At 39.0% G+C, this 14,850-nt stretch overlaps 1 protein-coding gene across 1 annotated transcript in view; it reads left to right on the forward strand.

Annotated features, from left to right (window-relative positions):
- ERBIN (erbb2 interacting protein) overlaps positions 1-14,850 on the forward strand; it is a gene marked incomplete in the record, with an annotated part of 752,109 nt that overhangs the window by 583,527 nt on the left and 153,732 nt on the right. Inside the window, 1 exon segment of the mRNA XM_053701342.1 lies at positions 503-632. Within this exon segment, the coding sequence (XP_053557317.1) occupies positions 503-632 (130 nt within the window).

The raw sequence follows: 14,850 nt of genomic DNA on the forward strand, positions 1-14,850 counted from the left end.
ATTTATATATATATAGAGATAGATATATATATTATATAGATATATATATATATATATATAGATAGAGAGATATGTATGTGTATATACTATATATGTATATATATATAAATGTGTGTGTATATATATATATATATATATATATATATAGAGAGAGAGAGAGAGAGAGAGAGAGAGAGAGAGAGAGAGAGAGAGAGAGAGAGAGAGAGAGAGAGAGAGAGAGAGAGAGAGAGAGAGAGAGAGAGAGAGAGAGAGAGATGTGTGTGTGTGTATATATATATATATATATATATATATAGAGAGAGAGAGATGTGTGTGTGTATATATATATATATATATATATATATATATATATATATAGATAGATAGATATGTGTTTGTGTCTGCCTTGTTTATATATATATATATATATATATATATATATATTTATATATATATATATATATATATTTATATATATATATGAAATAATTTATGTCTAATATAACTGTATCTCCTTCTACAGACTGACTGCAATAGAGGAGCTGGATTGCAGTTTCAATGAGGTTGAAGCATTACCGTCATCTATTGGGCAATTTTCTCAGATACGAACCTTTGCTGCAGATCACAACTTTTTAACACAGCTGCCTCCTGAGGTACCAGGGCTTTTGTATTGACACTAAACATGTTTTGTGTTGGGTCTGTGTATTATGAAATGCAATCTTTATTTACAGGGGAAATATGTTTGGAACTCATTTCCTCCATTTGTGTCATAATGATGATTTTTTTTAAGTTAGAATCCAATATTAGAAATTGTAACTAATATACAATATATATATATATATATATATATATATATATATATATATATATATATATATATATATATATATATATATATATATATAAAAAACATAATTTGTGTAAAAGAGCAGCTACAAAAATAATCTTGTTAAAAAGACACAAATTATAAACTCTCTCTTTAGCTGTTTGTATTATTATATTTGTACCAGTGTTTAATTTAGGAAATAATGCAATTAATGTGGCAAAGAATATGATTAGGTTTTGGTTTATCATTTTAAATTTGTAATCTGTGGAAAACATTCACTCCAGCCTCTCTAGCTTCTCCTGTTCCTATTTTATTCTTTGGAGGTGAAGAAAGAAGAAGAGATTTAGTGAATCAGGTGCAGATTATAACCACTCAGAGTAAATAGCAGTTCAGCCAATATTTAGCATATTGCTACATCAAACAAAGCATTGGCAGTTTTGATAGTGATATGATTACTTTTAAAGTCAAAATTAAACTTTTATGATTCGTATAGAGCATGCAATTTTAAACCAATTTCCAAATTACTCCTGTTATCATATTTGCTTTGTTCTTCTGGTATCTTTTTTGAAGAATAAAGCTAGGTAGGCTCAACACTGCTGCCTTAGTAATCTATGGCAGCAGTGTTTTGCAACATTGTATAACAAAGCTACAAATAATGTTGCGAAACACTGCTGCCATAGAGTACTAAACATGTGCAAACTCCTGTACTCTTATGAGCCTACATAGTTTTACTCTTCAATAAAATATACCAAGAGAACAAAGAAAATTTGATAACAGAAGTAAATTGGAAAGCTTTTTTTTTCAAATTGCTCTAACTGATTAATGAAAGATTAATGTTGAGTTTACTGTCTCTTTAACCAGATGGATATATAGAAATAGTTGCATTTTTTTATGTACCTACATCTGTATGCTATTTTAAATGAATGCTAGTTCCAGAAATAGAGTGGACGGAAGTAATAGTTTTATTATCTTCTGCAAGTGCTATCAATACATGACCTTGTTTACCAATTATGAAGCCATAAGGTTAGAACGACACCAACAAGTGGCCTTGCAATTCTATTAGAGCATAGGCTAAATTCAGAAAATGATTCTGCTAGCTCACGTCAACAGAACAGCATGTAAGAGGGACTGAAAAGCAAAAATGATTTTGCCTCTCAAGCTTCTTAAAGAGATATTGTTGTTTTAATTTCTTTCATGTAATTGGCAAGAGTCTATGAGCTAGTGACGTATGGGATATACAATCCTACCAGGAGGGGCAAAGTTTCCCAAACCTCAAAATGCCTATAAATACACCCCCTCATCACACCCACAATTCTGTTTTACAAACTTTGCCTCCTATGGAGGTGGTGAAGTAAGTTTGTGCTCGATTTTCTTCGTTGATATGCGCATCTCAGCGTTTTGAAGCCCGATTCTTCTGAGTACAGCGTTTGTAAGAGGAATGTGAAGGGAGTATCACCTATTGATTCTATGGTTTTCCTCACAGGAAATCTTTTCAAAGGTTCTCTGTTATCGGTCGTAGAGATTCATCTCCTACCTCCCTTTTCAGATCGACGATATACTCTTATATACCATTACCTCTACTGATACTGTTTCAGTACTGGTTTGGATGGGTGTTTTTCGGTAATTATGTTTTCATTACTTAAGACACTCTCAGCTATGGTTTGGCACTTTATGTATTATTATAAAGTTTTAAATATATGTATTGTACTTATATATTTGCCATGAGTCAGGTTTTCAGTATATTTCCTTTTGCAGACTGCCAGTTTCAAAATTGGGGAACATATTTAGGATTTTTTATTACCTGGTGTATAGTCTTTTCTTCAAATTTGACTGCTTTTTCATTAATTTTCGCGGGTAAAATTAGGCTTGCGAGGTCGCAAAATGCTGATATTTATTGCTTCATTCTTGGCGCGATAAAAAATTTTTTCCGGTCTGTAATCACAGCTTAGGGGTCATTCCAGAAAGACACAATAGTTTTCTTTAAGCAGTTCTTTTTCTCTTGTTTTCAGTCTTGGAGTCTCTAGCACTGTTAAACTAGTGCCTTAAAGGAGACTCCAAGACTGCAAACAAGAGACTAATAACTGCTTAAAGAAAACTATTGTGTCTTTCTGGAATGACCCCTAAGCTGTGATTACAGACCGGATCACCTACACAATTAGGGACCGGATGAAAAAAGCAGTTAACACAGTAACCTTTCAGTCCTAAGGAGATTCTGACTGCATAAAGGAACCTGGGGAAAGAGGTAACAGAAAACACAGACAACAAGCTGCATACAGGAGAGTTTAAAGTGTTGGATGCTAAAACACAGTGCAAGTATAAACACATAATAAAAGTGGCATTTCAGAGGAGAAGGTGCGAGCCATATCTTTTTGCGATCCTCCATTAAGGAACATTACTTAGATGTGGCTATAGCCCCACTTAATTTAAACCAGAGAGGGAAGACCCCCTTTTTTTAGTTGTTTTAGTTTTACATGTTTTTAAGAGTGCACACTCTATATTGTTATCCTATATGAATTGTGATTTTATGATTGCATTTTTAGAAGATAAAATAACTTGTGTTTTAAATACTGCCTTTTTTAGCAAATAGGTTTTAAACAGGTTTTAAAAGAACCAATTAAATACTGTTGTAAACGTTGAATTTAGCAAGTATTGATTGTGTCATTATTCCATATTTGCCTTTAGCTGATATTTATTAGCGCTCACTCTGTAAGGTTTTTTAGTTTGTTTTTAACTATCCACTTCAGGAGATTGTTGTTAGTGTAGTTTGGTATCTTCTATTCAGTACTATTTACCTTGCTTACATTTGTTCATTCAACATCTGATGTACATAATATCTCTGTGAATATAAAATATTTTTTTATTGCTGATGCGATTCAGAAGGCTTCGTCTGCTATTCCGCCTTCTAATAAAAATAAAAGGTCATTTAAAACTTCTCATAAAGTTGATGAAATGTCAAATGACCGACAACATACTGAATTATCCTCTTCTGATGAGGATCTATCTGGTTCAGAAGATCCTTCAGATATTGACACTGACACATCTACTTATCTCTTTAGATGGAGTATATTCGTAAAGAAGTGTTGGTTACTTTGGATATTGAGGATTCTAGTCCTCTTGTTACTAAAATTAGTAAACTTTTAAATACTGTTTACAAACCTCCTGTGGTTACTCCAGAGGTTTTTCCAGTTTCTGATGCTATTTATGATATGATTTTGTGGCGGTTCTAGACAAATTTTACTGGGGGGGCCAAGGTGGGGCCAGTGTGTACTCAGAGGGGCACATTAAAAAAATGAAACAAATTATATTTAAACATTAAATACTTTAATTTTGCTTTACATTAAAATCATACAAACGTTTATTTTGTACAAAAAGAGTGCATCAATTGAAACAATGAGGTAGGGCCATCAAAAATTTGAAATTAAATACAGTAGGACAATGCTGCAAAAGGTGAGCATGGACCCCTGAAATAAATGTCACCACAGATAATATTTAACTGATGATAATTTACCACAGACATGGTCAGATACACACAGGTTACACACACCTTATACACAGTGTACATAGGGAATATTATTACCACAGACATGGTCAGATACACACAGGTTACACACACCTTATACACAGTGTACATAGGGAATATTATTACCACAGACATGGTCAGATACACACACAGGTTACACACACCTTATACACAGTGTACATAGGGAATATTATTACCACAGACATGGTCAGATACACACACAGGTTACACACACCTTATACACAGTGTACATGCAGCCTGTGGTTCTGCATAGTGTTTCAGACTGGGGAGGTCACACAGTACTGTACACTCACAGAGCTTGCAGCAGACAAACAAAACAAGCACACTATATTATTTAACTGTCTGCTGCTTATGTTTTTTTATGGTCATTGTGTAACATAACGATGACTTTCATGCAGATAGATATGATGACTTTAGTTTATAGGCACATGCCTATTTCCTATTTCTATTTTCTAGACAGTTTTGCAGACATTTATTGTGCCCTGTAATATATATGGCAACATAATTCTAGGCAACTTATTTTGATGCGTCAAATATAAAACTATATCACTATGCAGCATGGGAACTACTGCATGAGTGCTGCAACATTACTATATATAACATTGCTCAGTACAGCTCAGTTATAAGCAAGCCTGCCACTACATTAATAGAGCCCCATGAAGACTAGCAGAAGTTAAGATGTTAAGGCAGTGTATATGTTATCAGAGCAGTATATATGTTAACATAAGGTTAGACTGTAGCACAGCAAATATTTAAACAGTTTGAATAGGACTGTCCATCTATGGCATATTTCATATCCTAATAGGAATCTCGACTGTTGTCTCACAAATCAGACAGACACAAAGGAAGGTCTCATCATCTGAAGGGCAGAAATTGAACAATAAGTAGCCTGACACAGAAACGTTATGTGGGACTCAGTGGGAGTAAAACTTAACGACACCAGAAACTTACACTAATGGGAACTTTGGAAGTCACTGTGTTTTGCAAAAAATAAAGTGTCATCATGTTAGCTAATTAATGTCTGCCCCTCTGCCTCTTCTGTCTGTTCTAGCGTGTTAACAAAACGTCTAACGATCTATGTTTTTGTTTTCCACTTTTCCTGCTTGCTATACTTTCTTTGACATTGGTCCTACCTGAGTTAGGCTCCCCAGTCTCCACCGCAGACCGCACCAATCAGTGAGTCAGAGTCTCCAAGCCCGGCTGTCACACTTCTCACGGTCTCACCTAACCTCCTGCTTCTGGGAGATCACGTGCGTGACTCCCTCAAGCCATGTGCAATAACAAAGACAGAAAAGCCGGTCACGTGACTGCTCAGCGGTAAACCGCCTGTCAAAATATATATATATATATATATATATATATACATATATACATATATATTTATTTTTTAAGCTACATATTTGGGCAGCAGCGTATGTATATTATTAATGTATATTAATATTTATATATTATTATTTCAGTCAGCTCGGGGGGGGGGGCAGGGAAATTTTTACAGGGGCACCGGCCCCTGTAGGCCCCCCTGTAGAACTGCCCCTGTTTCTAAGGAATGGAATAGGTCTAGTACTTCTTCTATTCCTTCTTTTAGGCTTAAGAAGTTGTATCCTTTGCCAGCAGCTAGAGAAAAAATCCCCCAAAGTTGATGGGGCTATTTCTACTCTTGCCAAGCATACTACTATTCCTATGTGAGAGTACTTCTTTTAAGGATCCTTTTTATAGGAAACTTGAATCTTATCTAAGGAAAGCTTATTTATTTTCTGGCTATATTCTTAGGCCTGCTATATCCATGGCTGATGTTGCAGCTGCATCAACTTTTTGGTTGGAAAGCTTAGCGCAACAGGAAACAGATTCTGATTTGTCTAGCATTGTTTGCTTGCTTGTTTCAACATACAAACTGATGTTAAATCTATGTCTTTAGCTATTTTAACTAGAAGAGCTTTGTGGCTTAAATATTGGAATGCTGACATGGTATTTAAATCTAGATTACTATCTCTTTCTTTCCAAGGTAATAATTTATTTGGTTCTCAGTTGGATTCAATTATCTCAAGTCAACTATCACTGGGGGAAAGGGGAGTATTTTTGCCTCAGGATATAATCCTAAGGGTAAATCAAAAACCTTCTAATCGTTTTCGTTCTTTTAAACAGAATAAGGAACAGATAGCCAATCCTTCCCCCAAAGAATCTAGTTCCAATTGGAAACCTTCAAGTTGGAATAGATCCAAGCCCTTTAAGAAACCAAAGCTAGCCCGGAAGTCTGCATGAAGGTGCGGCCCTCATTTCAGCTTAGCTGGTGGGGGGTAGATTGAAATTTTTTCCAAAACATTTTTACAGATTCTGTCCAAAATCAGTGGATTCAGAGTATTGTCTCTCAAGTGTATCGAATAGGATTCAGAGTGAGAATCCTGTGAGAATATTTTTTCTCACACATCCCAGTAAATCCAGTGAAGGCTCAGGCTTTTCTGAAGTGTGTTTCAGATCTGGAGCTTTCCGGGGTAATCATACCAGTTCCGTTTCAGGAACAGGGTCTGGGTATTTTTCAATTCTATTCATTGTCCCAAAGAAAGTAAATTTATTCAGGTCAGTTCTGGATCTGAAATTTTGAATTGTTTTGTAAGAGTGCCATCTTTCAAATGGTAACTATAAGGACTATTCTGCCTTTTGTTCAGCAAGGTGATTATATGTCCACGATAGGCTTACAGGATGCTTATTTTCATATTCTGATTCATCCAGACCACAATCTGTTTCTGAGATTTTCTTTTCTAGACAAGCATTACCAATTTGTCACTTTTCCATTTGGCCTAGCGACAGCTCCAAGTTTTTTCTCAAAGGTACTTGGTGTCCTACTCTCTGTATTCAGAGAACAGGGTATTGCTGTGTTCCTTATTTGGATACCTTGGGACTAGTTCAGTCTTTACATTCTGCCGAATCTCACACAAATCAACCAGTATTGTTTCTTCAAAGACATGGTTGGAGGATCATTTTACCGGAAAGTTCCTTGATTCTTCAGACAAGGGTCACCTTTTTAGGTTTCCAGATAGATTCAGTGTCCATGACTCTGTCTCTAACAGGCAAGAGACAAATGAAATCGGTTTCAGCTTGTCAAAACCTTCAGTCTCGATCATTTCCTTTGCTTGTTTTCATATAAAACCTCTTCAGCTTTGTATGCTGGATCAATAGTGCAGGGATTATACAAGGATATCACAAGTCAATATCCTTAAATCCCAACGTTCGACTCTCTCTGTCTTGGTGGTTAGACCACCATTGTTTAGTTCAAGGGGCCTCTTTTGTTCATCCAACCTGGACTGTATTCACAACAGATGCAAGTCTTTCAAGTTAGGGAGCTGTCTGGGGATCTCTGACAGCACATGGAGTTTTGGAATCCTCAAGAGGCGAGGTTACCAATTAATATTTTAGAACTCCGTGATATTTTCAGGGCTCTTCAGGTTTGGCCTCTGTTGAAGAGACGATCATTTGTTTTCAGACAGACAATATTACAACTGTGGCATATGTCAATCATCAGGGTGGGACTCACAGTCCCCTAGCTATGAAAGAAGTATCTTGTCTAATTTCTGTGGTACATATCCCGGGTATAGTCAATTGGGAAGCGGATTATCTCAGCCGTCAGACTTTACATCCGGGGGAGTGGTCTCTCCATCCAGATGTTTTTTTCAGATTGTTCAGATGTGGGGTCTTCCAGAAATAGATCTGATGGTTTCCCATCTAAACAAGAAACTTCCCAGGAACTTGTTCAGTTCCAGGGATCCTCAGGTGGAGTTGATGAATGCATTAGCAGTTCTTTGGTTTTACCAACCTGCTTATATTTTCCCGCCTCTAGTTCTTCTTCCAAGAGTGATCTCCAAGATCATCATGAAACAATCGTTTGTTTCTGGTAGTACCAGCATGGCCTTACAGGTTTTGATATGCGGATCTTGTTCGGATGTCCAGTTACCAACCTTGGCCATTTCCTTTAAGACCAGACCTTTTTGTCTCAAGGTCCGTTTTTCCATCAGGATCTCAAATCTTTAAATTTGAAGGTATGGAAATTGAACGCTTAGTCATAGAGGTTTCTCTGACTCAGTGATTAATACTATGTTACAGGCTCGTAAATCTGTTTCTAGGAAGATTTATTATCTAGTTTGGAAGACTTTTATTTTATTTTACAGTTTCTTCAGGATGGCTTTGATAAAGATTTGTCTGCAAGGGACAAATCTCTGCTCTTTCTGTTTTTTTTCACAGAAAGATTGCTAAGCTTCCTGATATTCACTGTTTTATACAGGCTTTGGTCCGTATCAAGCCTGTCATTAAATCAATCTCTCCTCCTTGGAGTCTTAATTTGGTTTTGAAGGCTTTACAGGCTCCTCCTTTTGAGCCTATTCATTCTTTGGATATTAAACTACTTTCTTCTATAAGGTAAGACGAGTCCACGGATTCATCCTTTACTTGTGGGATATTATCCTTCCTAACAGGAAGTGGCAAAGAGCACCACAGCAGAGCTGTCTATATAGCTCCTCCCTTAGCTCCACCCCCCAGTCATTCTCTTTGCCTACTCTAAGTACTAGGAAGGGTAAAGTGAAAGAGGTGATAAAATATTAGTTTTTTAATTTCTTCAAGCAAGAGTTTTATTTTAAATGGTACCGGTGTGTACTATTTACTCTCAGACAGCAGATGGATGAAGACTGCTGCCTGGAGGATGATGATCTTAGCATTGGTAACTAAGGTCCATTGCTGTTCCCACAGAGGCTGAGCAGTACAGGAAACTTCAGTATGAGGAACGGTTTCATGCTATGCAGCAATGAGGTATGTTCGGTCATATTTTTCTGGAGAGACTGTGTATTTCAGAAAGGCTGACATTATACCCAAGAGGGTAAGGGTAAGCAGTAATCCTAGAGCTAAATAGAAGGGCATTACTTAGCTTGCATATGGGGCCAATTACAAATATGGTTGACACTGAATTGCAAATGTTTGTGAGCAAACGTTTTTTGATTTGGGAGAGCGTTAACGTTTTTGTGGGCAATAACGTTTTGGGCAAACTTTATTAAGGGCACACATGGCTTAACTTTTGGGTCTTAGAACTTACATGGCTAGTTATAACCGCTCTGGTGCGGTTCTTTAATGCTGAGGAGACATCGAGTGAGATGGGCGGGGCCTATTTTTGCTCCTCAGGTGCACAGTTAGTTTTATCAGCAAGCAGCAAGCTCTAACTCCTGAGGGCCCTGGTGTATGTTTTGGCCAAATCAATGCTTTTACCCTACATTTTCGATCTCTGAGGGCAGGTAGGGCCACAGCAGGGCTGTGGCAAGGTGCTGAGTGTTTTTTTCCGTATCTGGGCCTATTTTCGATCCGGTTTGGAAATTAAGGGGTTAATTGTTAAAAAAAAATTTGTGGTGCAATCTTAACTACCTATATTGTGTCTGCATGCAAAATTTTGAAAAAGTTGGTGCATGTTTAGGCTGTTTTGCAGAACGTGTATGCTTTTTTTTCCTCTTAAAGGCGCAGTACCGTTTTTTAAGATTGTTATTTTTTTCACTAAATAAAGTGTTTTCATGCTTGTTTGTAGTCATTACTAGCCTGTTCAACATGTCTGACATTGAGGAAAGTCAATGTTCAATATGTTTAGAAGCCATTGTGGAACCTCCACTTAGAATGTGTCCCTCATGCACTGAAAGGTCAATAAATTGTAAAGAACATATTTTAGCTACTAAAAGTATGTCGCAGGATGATTCTCAGTCAGAAGAGAATCAGGTTTTGCCATCTAATTGTCACAACCGTTAACGCCCGCACAAGCGACGCCAAGTACTTCTAGTGCGTCTAATTCTTTCACCCTGCAAGATATGGCCGCAGTTATGAATACTACCTTCACAGAGGTTTTATCTAAGCTGCCGGGGTTGCAGGGGAAGCGCAGTAGGTCTAGTGGGAGAACAAAAGCTGAGCCCTCTGACGCTTTATTAGACATTTCCGATGTACCCTCACAATGTTCTGAAGTGAGTGATTTGCTGGCTGAGGGAGAGATTTCTTATTCAGGAAATATGTTCCCTCAAACAGATTCAGATATGACTGCTTTTAAATTTAAACTAGAACACCTCCGCTTATTGCTCAGGAAGGTTTTATCGACTTTATTGTGACCCTATTGTAGTTCCAGAGAAATTGTGTAAAATGGAGAGATTCCTAGAGGTTCCTGCCTACACTGATGTTTTTCCGGTCCCTAAGAGGATTTTGGAAATTGTTACTAAGGAGTAGGATAGACCAGGTATTCCGTTCGCTCCGCCTCCTACTTTTAAGAAAATGTTTCCCATATCTGATGCCGTGCGGGACTCGTGGCAGAATGTCCCTAAGGTGGAGGGAGCTATTTCTACCCTGGCTAAGCGTACAACTATACCTATCGAGGACAGTTGTGCTTTCAAAGATCCTATGGATAAAAAAATTAGAGGGTCTTCTGAAGAAAATATTTGTTCACCAAGGTTTTCTTCTCCAACCTATAACATGCATTGTTCCTGTAACTACTGCAGCGTCCTTTTGGTTCGAGGCTCTGGAGGAGGCTCTTCAGGTTGAGACCCCATTAGATTATATTCTGGATAGAATTAGGGCTCTCAAGCTAGCTAATTCTTACATTACAGATGCCGCTTTTCTATTGGCTAAATTAGCGGTGAAGAATTCAGGTTTTGCCATTTTAGCGCGTAGAGTGTTATGGCTTAAGTCCTGGTCTGCTGATGTGTCATCAAAAGCTAAGCTTTTAGCCATCCCTTTCAAGAGTAAGACCCTATTCGGGCCTGAACTGAAAGAGATCATTTCAGACATCACTGGAGGGAAAGGCCATGCCCTTATTCAGGATAAGACGAATAAGATGAGGACCAAACAAAATAATTTTCGTACCTTTCGGAACTTCAAAGGTGGTCCCTCTACCTCTTCCCCTGCCGCAAAGCAAGAGAGGAATTTTGCTCAATCCAAGTCAGTCTGGAGACCAAGAAGCCCGCTGCTGCCACTAAGACAGCATGAAGTAGTAGCCCCCGATCCGAGACTGGATCTAGTAGGGGGCAGACTTTCTCTCTTCGCTCAGGCTTGTGCAAGAGACGTTCAGGACTCCTGGGCTTTATAAATAGTAACCCAGGGGTATCTTCTAGATTTTAAAGATTCTCCCCCAAGGGGGAGATTCCATCTTTCTCAATTGTCTGTAAACTAGACAAAAAGAGAGGCGTTCTTACGCTGCATAGAAGACCTATATACCATGTGAGTGATCTGCCCAGTTCCGAAAACAGAACAGGGCCTAGGGTTCTACTCGAATCTGTTTGTGGTTCCCAAAAAAGAGGGAACCTTCAGACCAATTTTGGATCTCAAGATCCTAAACAAATTCCTCAGAGTCCCATCCTTCAAGATGGAGACCATTCTGACTATTTTGCCGATGATCCAGGAGGGTCAATATATGACCACCGTGGATTTAAAAGATGCGTATCTACACATTCCTATCCACAAAGATCATCACCAGTTCCTCAGGTTCGCCTTTCTGGACAAGCATTACCAGTTTGTGGCTCTTCCCTTTGGGTTGGCCACGGCTCCCAGAATTTTCACAAAGGTGCTAGGGTCCCTTTTGGCGGTTCTAAGATCTCACAGGTGGAAGGTGAACGTAAAAAAGAGTTCACTTATCCCTCTCACAAGAGTTTCATTCCTGGGAACTCGGATAGATTCGGTAGACATGAAAATTTTTCTGACGGAGGTCAGGAAATCAAAAATGTTATCCATCTGCTGAGCTCTTCATTCCATTCCTCGGCCGTCAGTGGCTCAGTGTATGGAGGTAATCGGCTTAATGGTAGCGGCAATGTACGTAGTTCCGTTTGCTTGCTTGCATCTCAGACCACTGCAACTTTGCATGCTCAAACAGTAGAATGGGGATTATGCAGATTTATCTCCTCAGATAAATCTGGACCAAGAGACCAGAGAGACTCTTCTTTGGTGGTTGTCACAGGATCATCTGTCCAAGGGAATGTGTTTCCGCGGGCCAGCATGGGTCATAGTGACGACGGACACCAGCCTATTGGGCTGGGGTGCAGTCTGGAATTCCCTGAAAGCTCAGTGTTTGTGGACTCAGGAGGAGGCTCTCCTCCCGATACATATTCTAGAACTGAGAGCGATATTCAACACACTTCAGACGGGGCCTCAGCTGGCGTCGGCCAGATTCATAAGATTCCAGTCGGACAATATCACGACTGTAGCATATATCAATCATCGGGGGGGGGAACAAAAAGTTCTCTAGCGATGATAGAGGTTTCCAAAATAATTTGATGGGCAGAGACTCACTGTTGCCATTTATCTGCAATCTATATCCCAGGAGTGGAGAACTGGGAAGCGTCAAACTTTTCATCCGGGGGAGTGGGATCTCCATCCGGAGGTGTTTGCACATTTGATTCAGCAATGGGGCACACCAGAATTGGATCTGATGGCGTCTCGTCAGAACGCCAAACTTCCTCGTTACGGGTCCAGGTCAAGGGATCCTCAGGCGGTATTGATAGATGCTCTAGCAGTACCCTGGTCGTTCAACCTGGCTTATGTGTTTCCACCATTTCCTCTCCTTCCTCGTTTGATTGCCAGAATCAAACAGGAGAGTGCTTCTGTAATTTTGATAGCACCTGCGTGACCACGCAGGACTTGGTATGCAGACCTGGTGGACATGTCATCTCTTCCACCATGGACTCTGCCACTGAGACGGGACCTTCTGATCCAAGGTCCATTCCAGCATCCAAATCTAGTTTCTCTGCAACTGACTGCTTGGAGATTGAACGCTTGATCTTATCCAAGCGGGGGTTCTCCGAGTCGGTCATAGATACCTTGGTTCAGGCTCGGAAGCCTGTCACCAGGAAAATTTATCATAAGATATGGCGTAAATATCTTTATTGGTGCGAATCCAAAGGCTACTCATGGAGTAAGATCAGGATTCCTAGGATTTTGTCCTTTCTCCAAGAAGGATTGGAGAAGGGGCTATCAGCTAGTTCCTTAAAGGGACAGATTTCTGCTTTATCAATTCTTCTGCACAAGCATCTGGCAGATGTTCCAGACGTTCAGTCGTTCTGTCAGGCTTTAGTTAGAATCAAGCCTGTGTTTAAACCTGTTGCTCCGCCATGGAGTTTGAATTTAGTTCTAAATGTCCAAGGGGTTCCGTTTGAACCTATGCATTCCATAGATATTAAGCTTATGTCTTGAAAAGTTCTGTTTTTAGTTGCTATCTCTTCGGCACGAAGAGTTTCTGAACTATCTGCATTACAATGCGACTCGCCTTATCTTGTTTTCCATGCTGATAAGGTGGTTTTGCGTACCAAACCTGGATTCCTTCCTAAGGTTGTTACTAATAAGAATATCAATCAGGAAATTGTTGTTCCTTCTCTGTGTCCTAACCCTTCCTCTAAGAAGGAGCGTCTGTTGCACAACTTGGATGTGGTTCGTGCTTTGAAGTTTTACTTGCAAGCGACCAAAGATTTTCGTCAAACATCATCTTTGTTTGTTGTCTATTCTGGAAAACGTAGAGGTCAAAAAGCTACGGCTACCTCTCTTTCTTTTTGGCTGAAAAGCATCATCCGTTTGGCATACGAGACTGCTGGACAGCAGCCTCCTGAAAGGATTACAGCTCACTCTACTAGAGCGGTGGCTTTCACATGGGCTTTTAAAAATTATGCTTCTGTTAAACAGATTTGTAAGGCTGCGACTTGGTCTTCGCTTCATACCTTTTCCAAATTTTACAAATTTGATACCTTTGCTTCTTCGGAGGCTATTTTTGGGAGAAAGGTTCTTCAAGCAGTGGTGCCTTCTGTTTAGGCTTCTGTCTTGTCCCTCCCTTTCATCCGTGTCCTGTAGCTTTGGTATTGTATCCCACAAGTAAAGGATGAATCCGTGGACTCGTCTTACCTTATAGAAGAAAAATAAATTTATGCTTACCTGATAAATTAATTTCTTCTATGGTAAGACGAGTCCACGGCCCGCCCTGTCATTTTAAGACAGATTATATTTTTTTTATTTAAACTCAGTCACCTCTGCACCTTGTAGTTTCTCCTTTTTCTTCCTGTACCTTCGGTCGAATGACTGGGAGGTGGAGCTAAGGGAGGAGCTATATAGACAGCTCTGCTGTGGTGCTCTTTGCCACTTCCTGTTAGGAAGGATAATATCCCACAAGTAAAGGATGAATCCGTGGACTCATCTTACCATAGAAGAAATTAATTTATCAGGTAAGCATAAATTTACTTTTCTTGGAAAGTGTTGTTCCTTTTGGCTATCTCTTCTGCTAGAAGAGTTTCTGAATTATCTGCTCTTTCTTGTTAGTCTCCTTTTCTGATTTTCCATCAGGATAAGGCGGTTTTGCAGACTTCATTTGAATTTCTTCCTAAGGTTGTGAATTCTAATAATATTAATAGGGAAACTGTTGTTCCCTTTTTGTGTCCTAATCCTAAGAATTCTTTGGAGAGATCCTTACATTCTTTGGATGTTGTAAGAGCTTTGGACTATTATGTTGAAGCTACTAAAGATTTCA

The sequence above is a fragment of the Bombina bombina genome, chromosome 2, assembly GCF_027579735.1.
Source record: "Bombina bombina isolate aBomBom1 chromosome 2, aBomBom1.pri, whole genome shotgun sequence".
NCBI classification, from domain to species: Eukaryota; Metazoa; Chordata; class Amphibia; order Anura; family Bombinatoridae; genus Bombina; species Bombina bombina.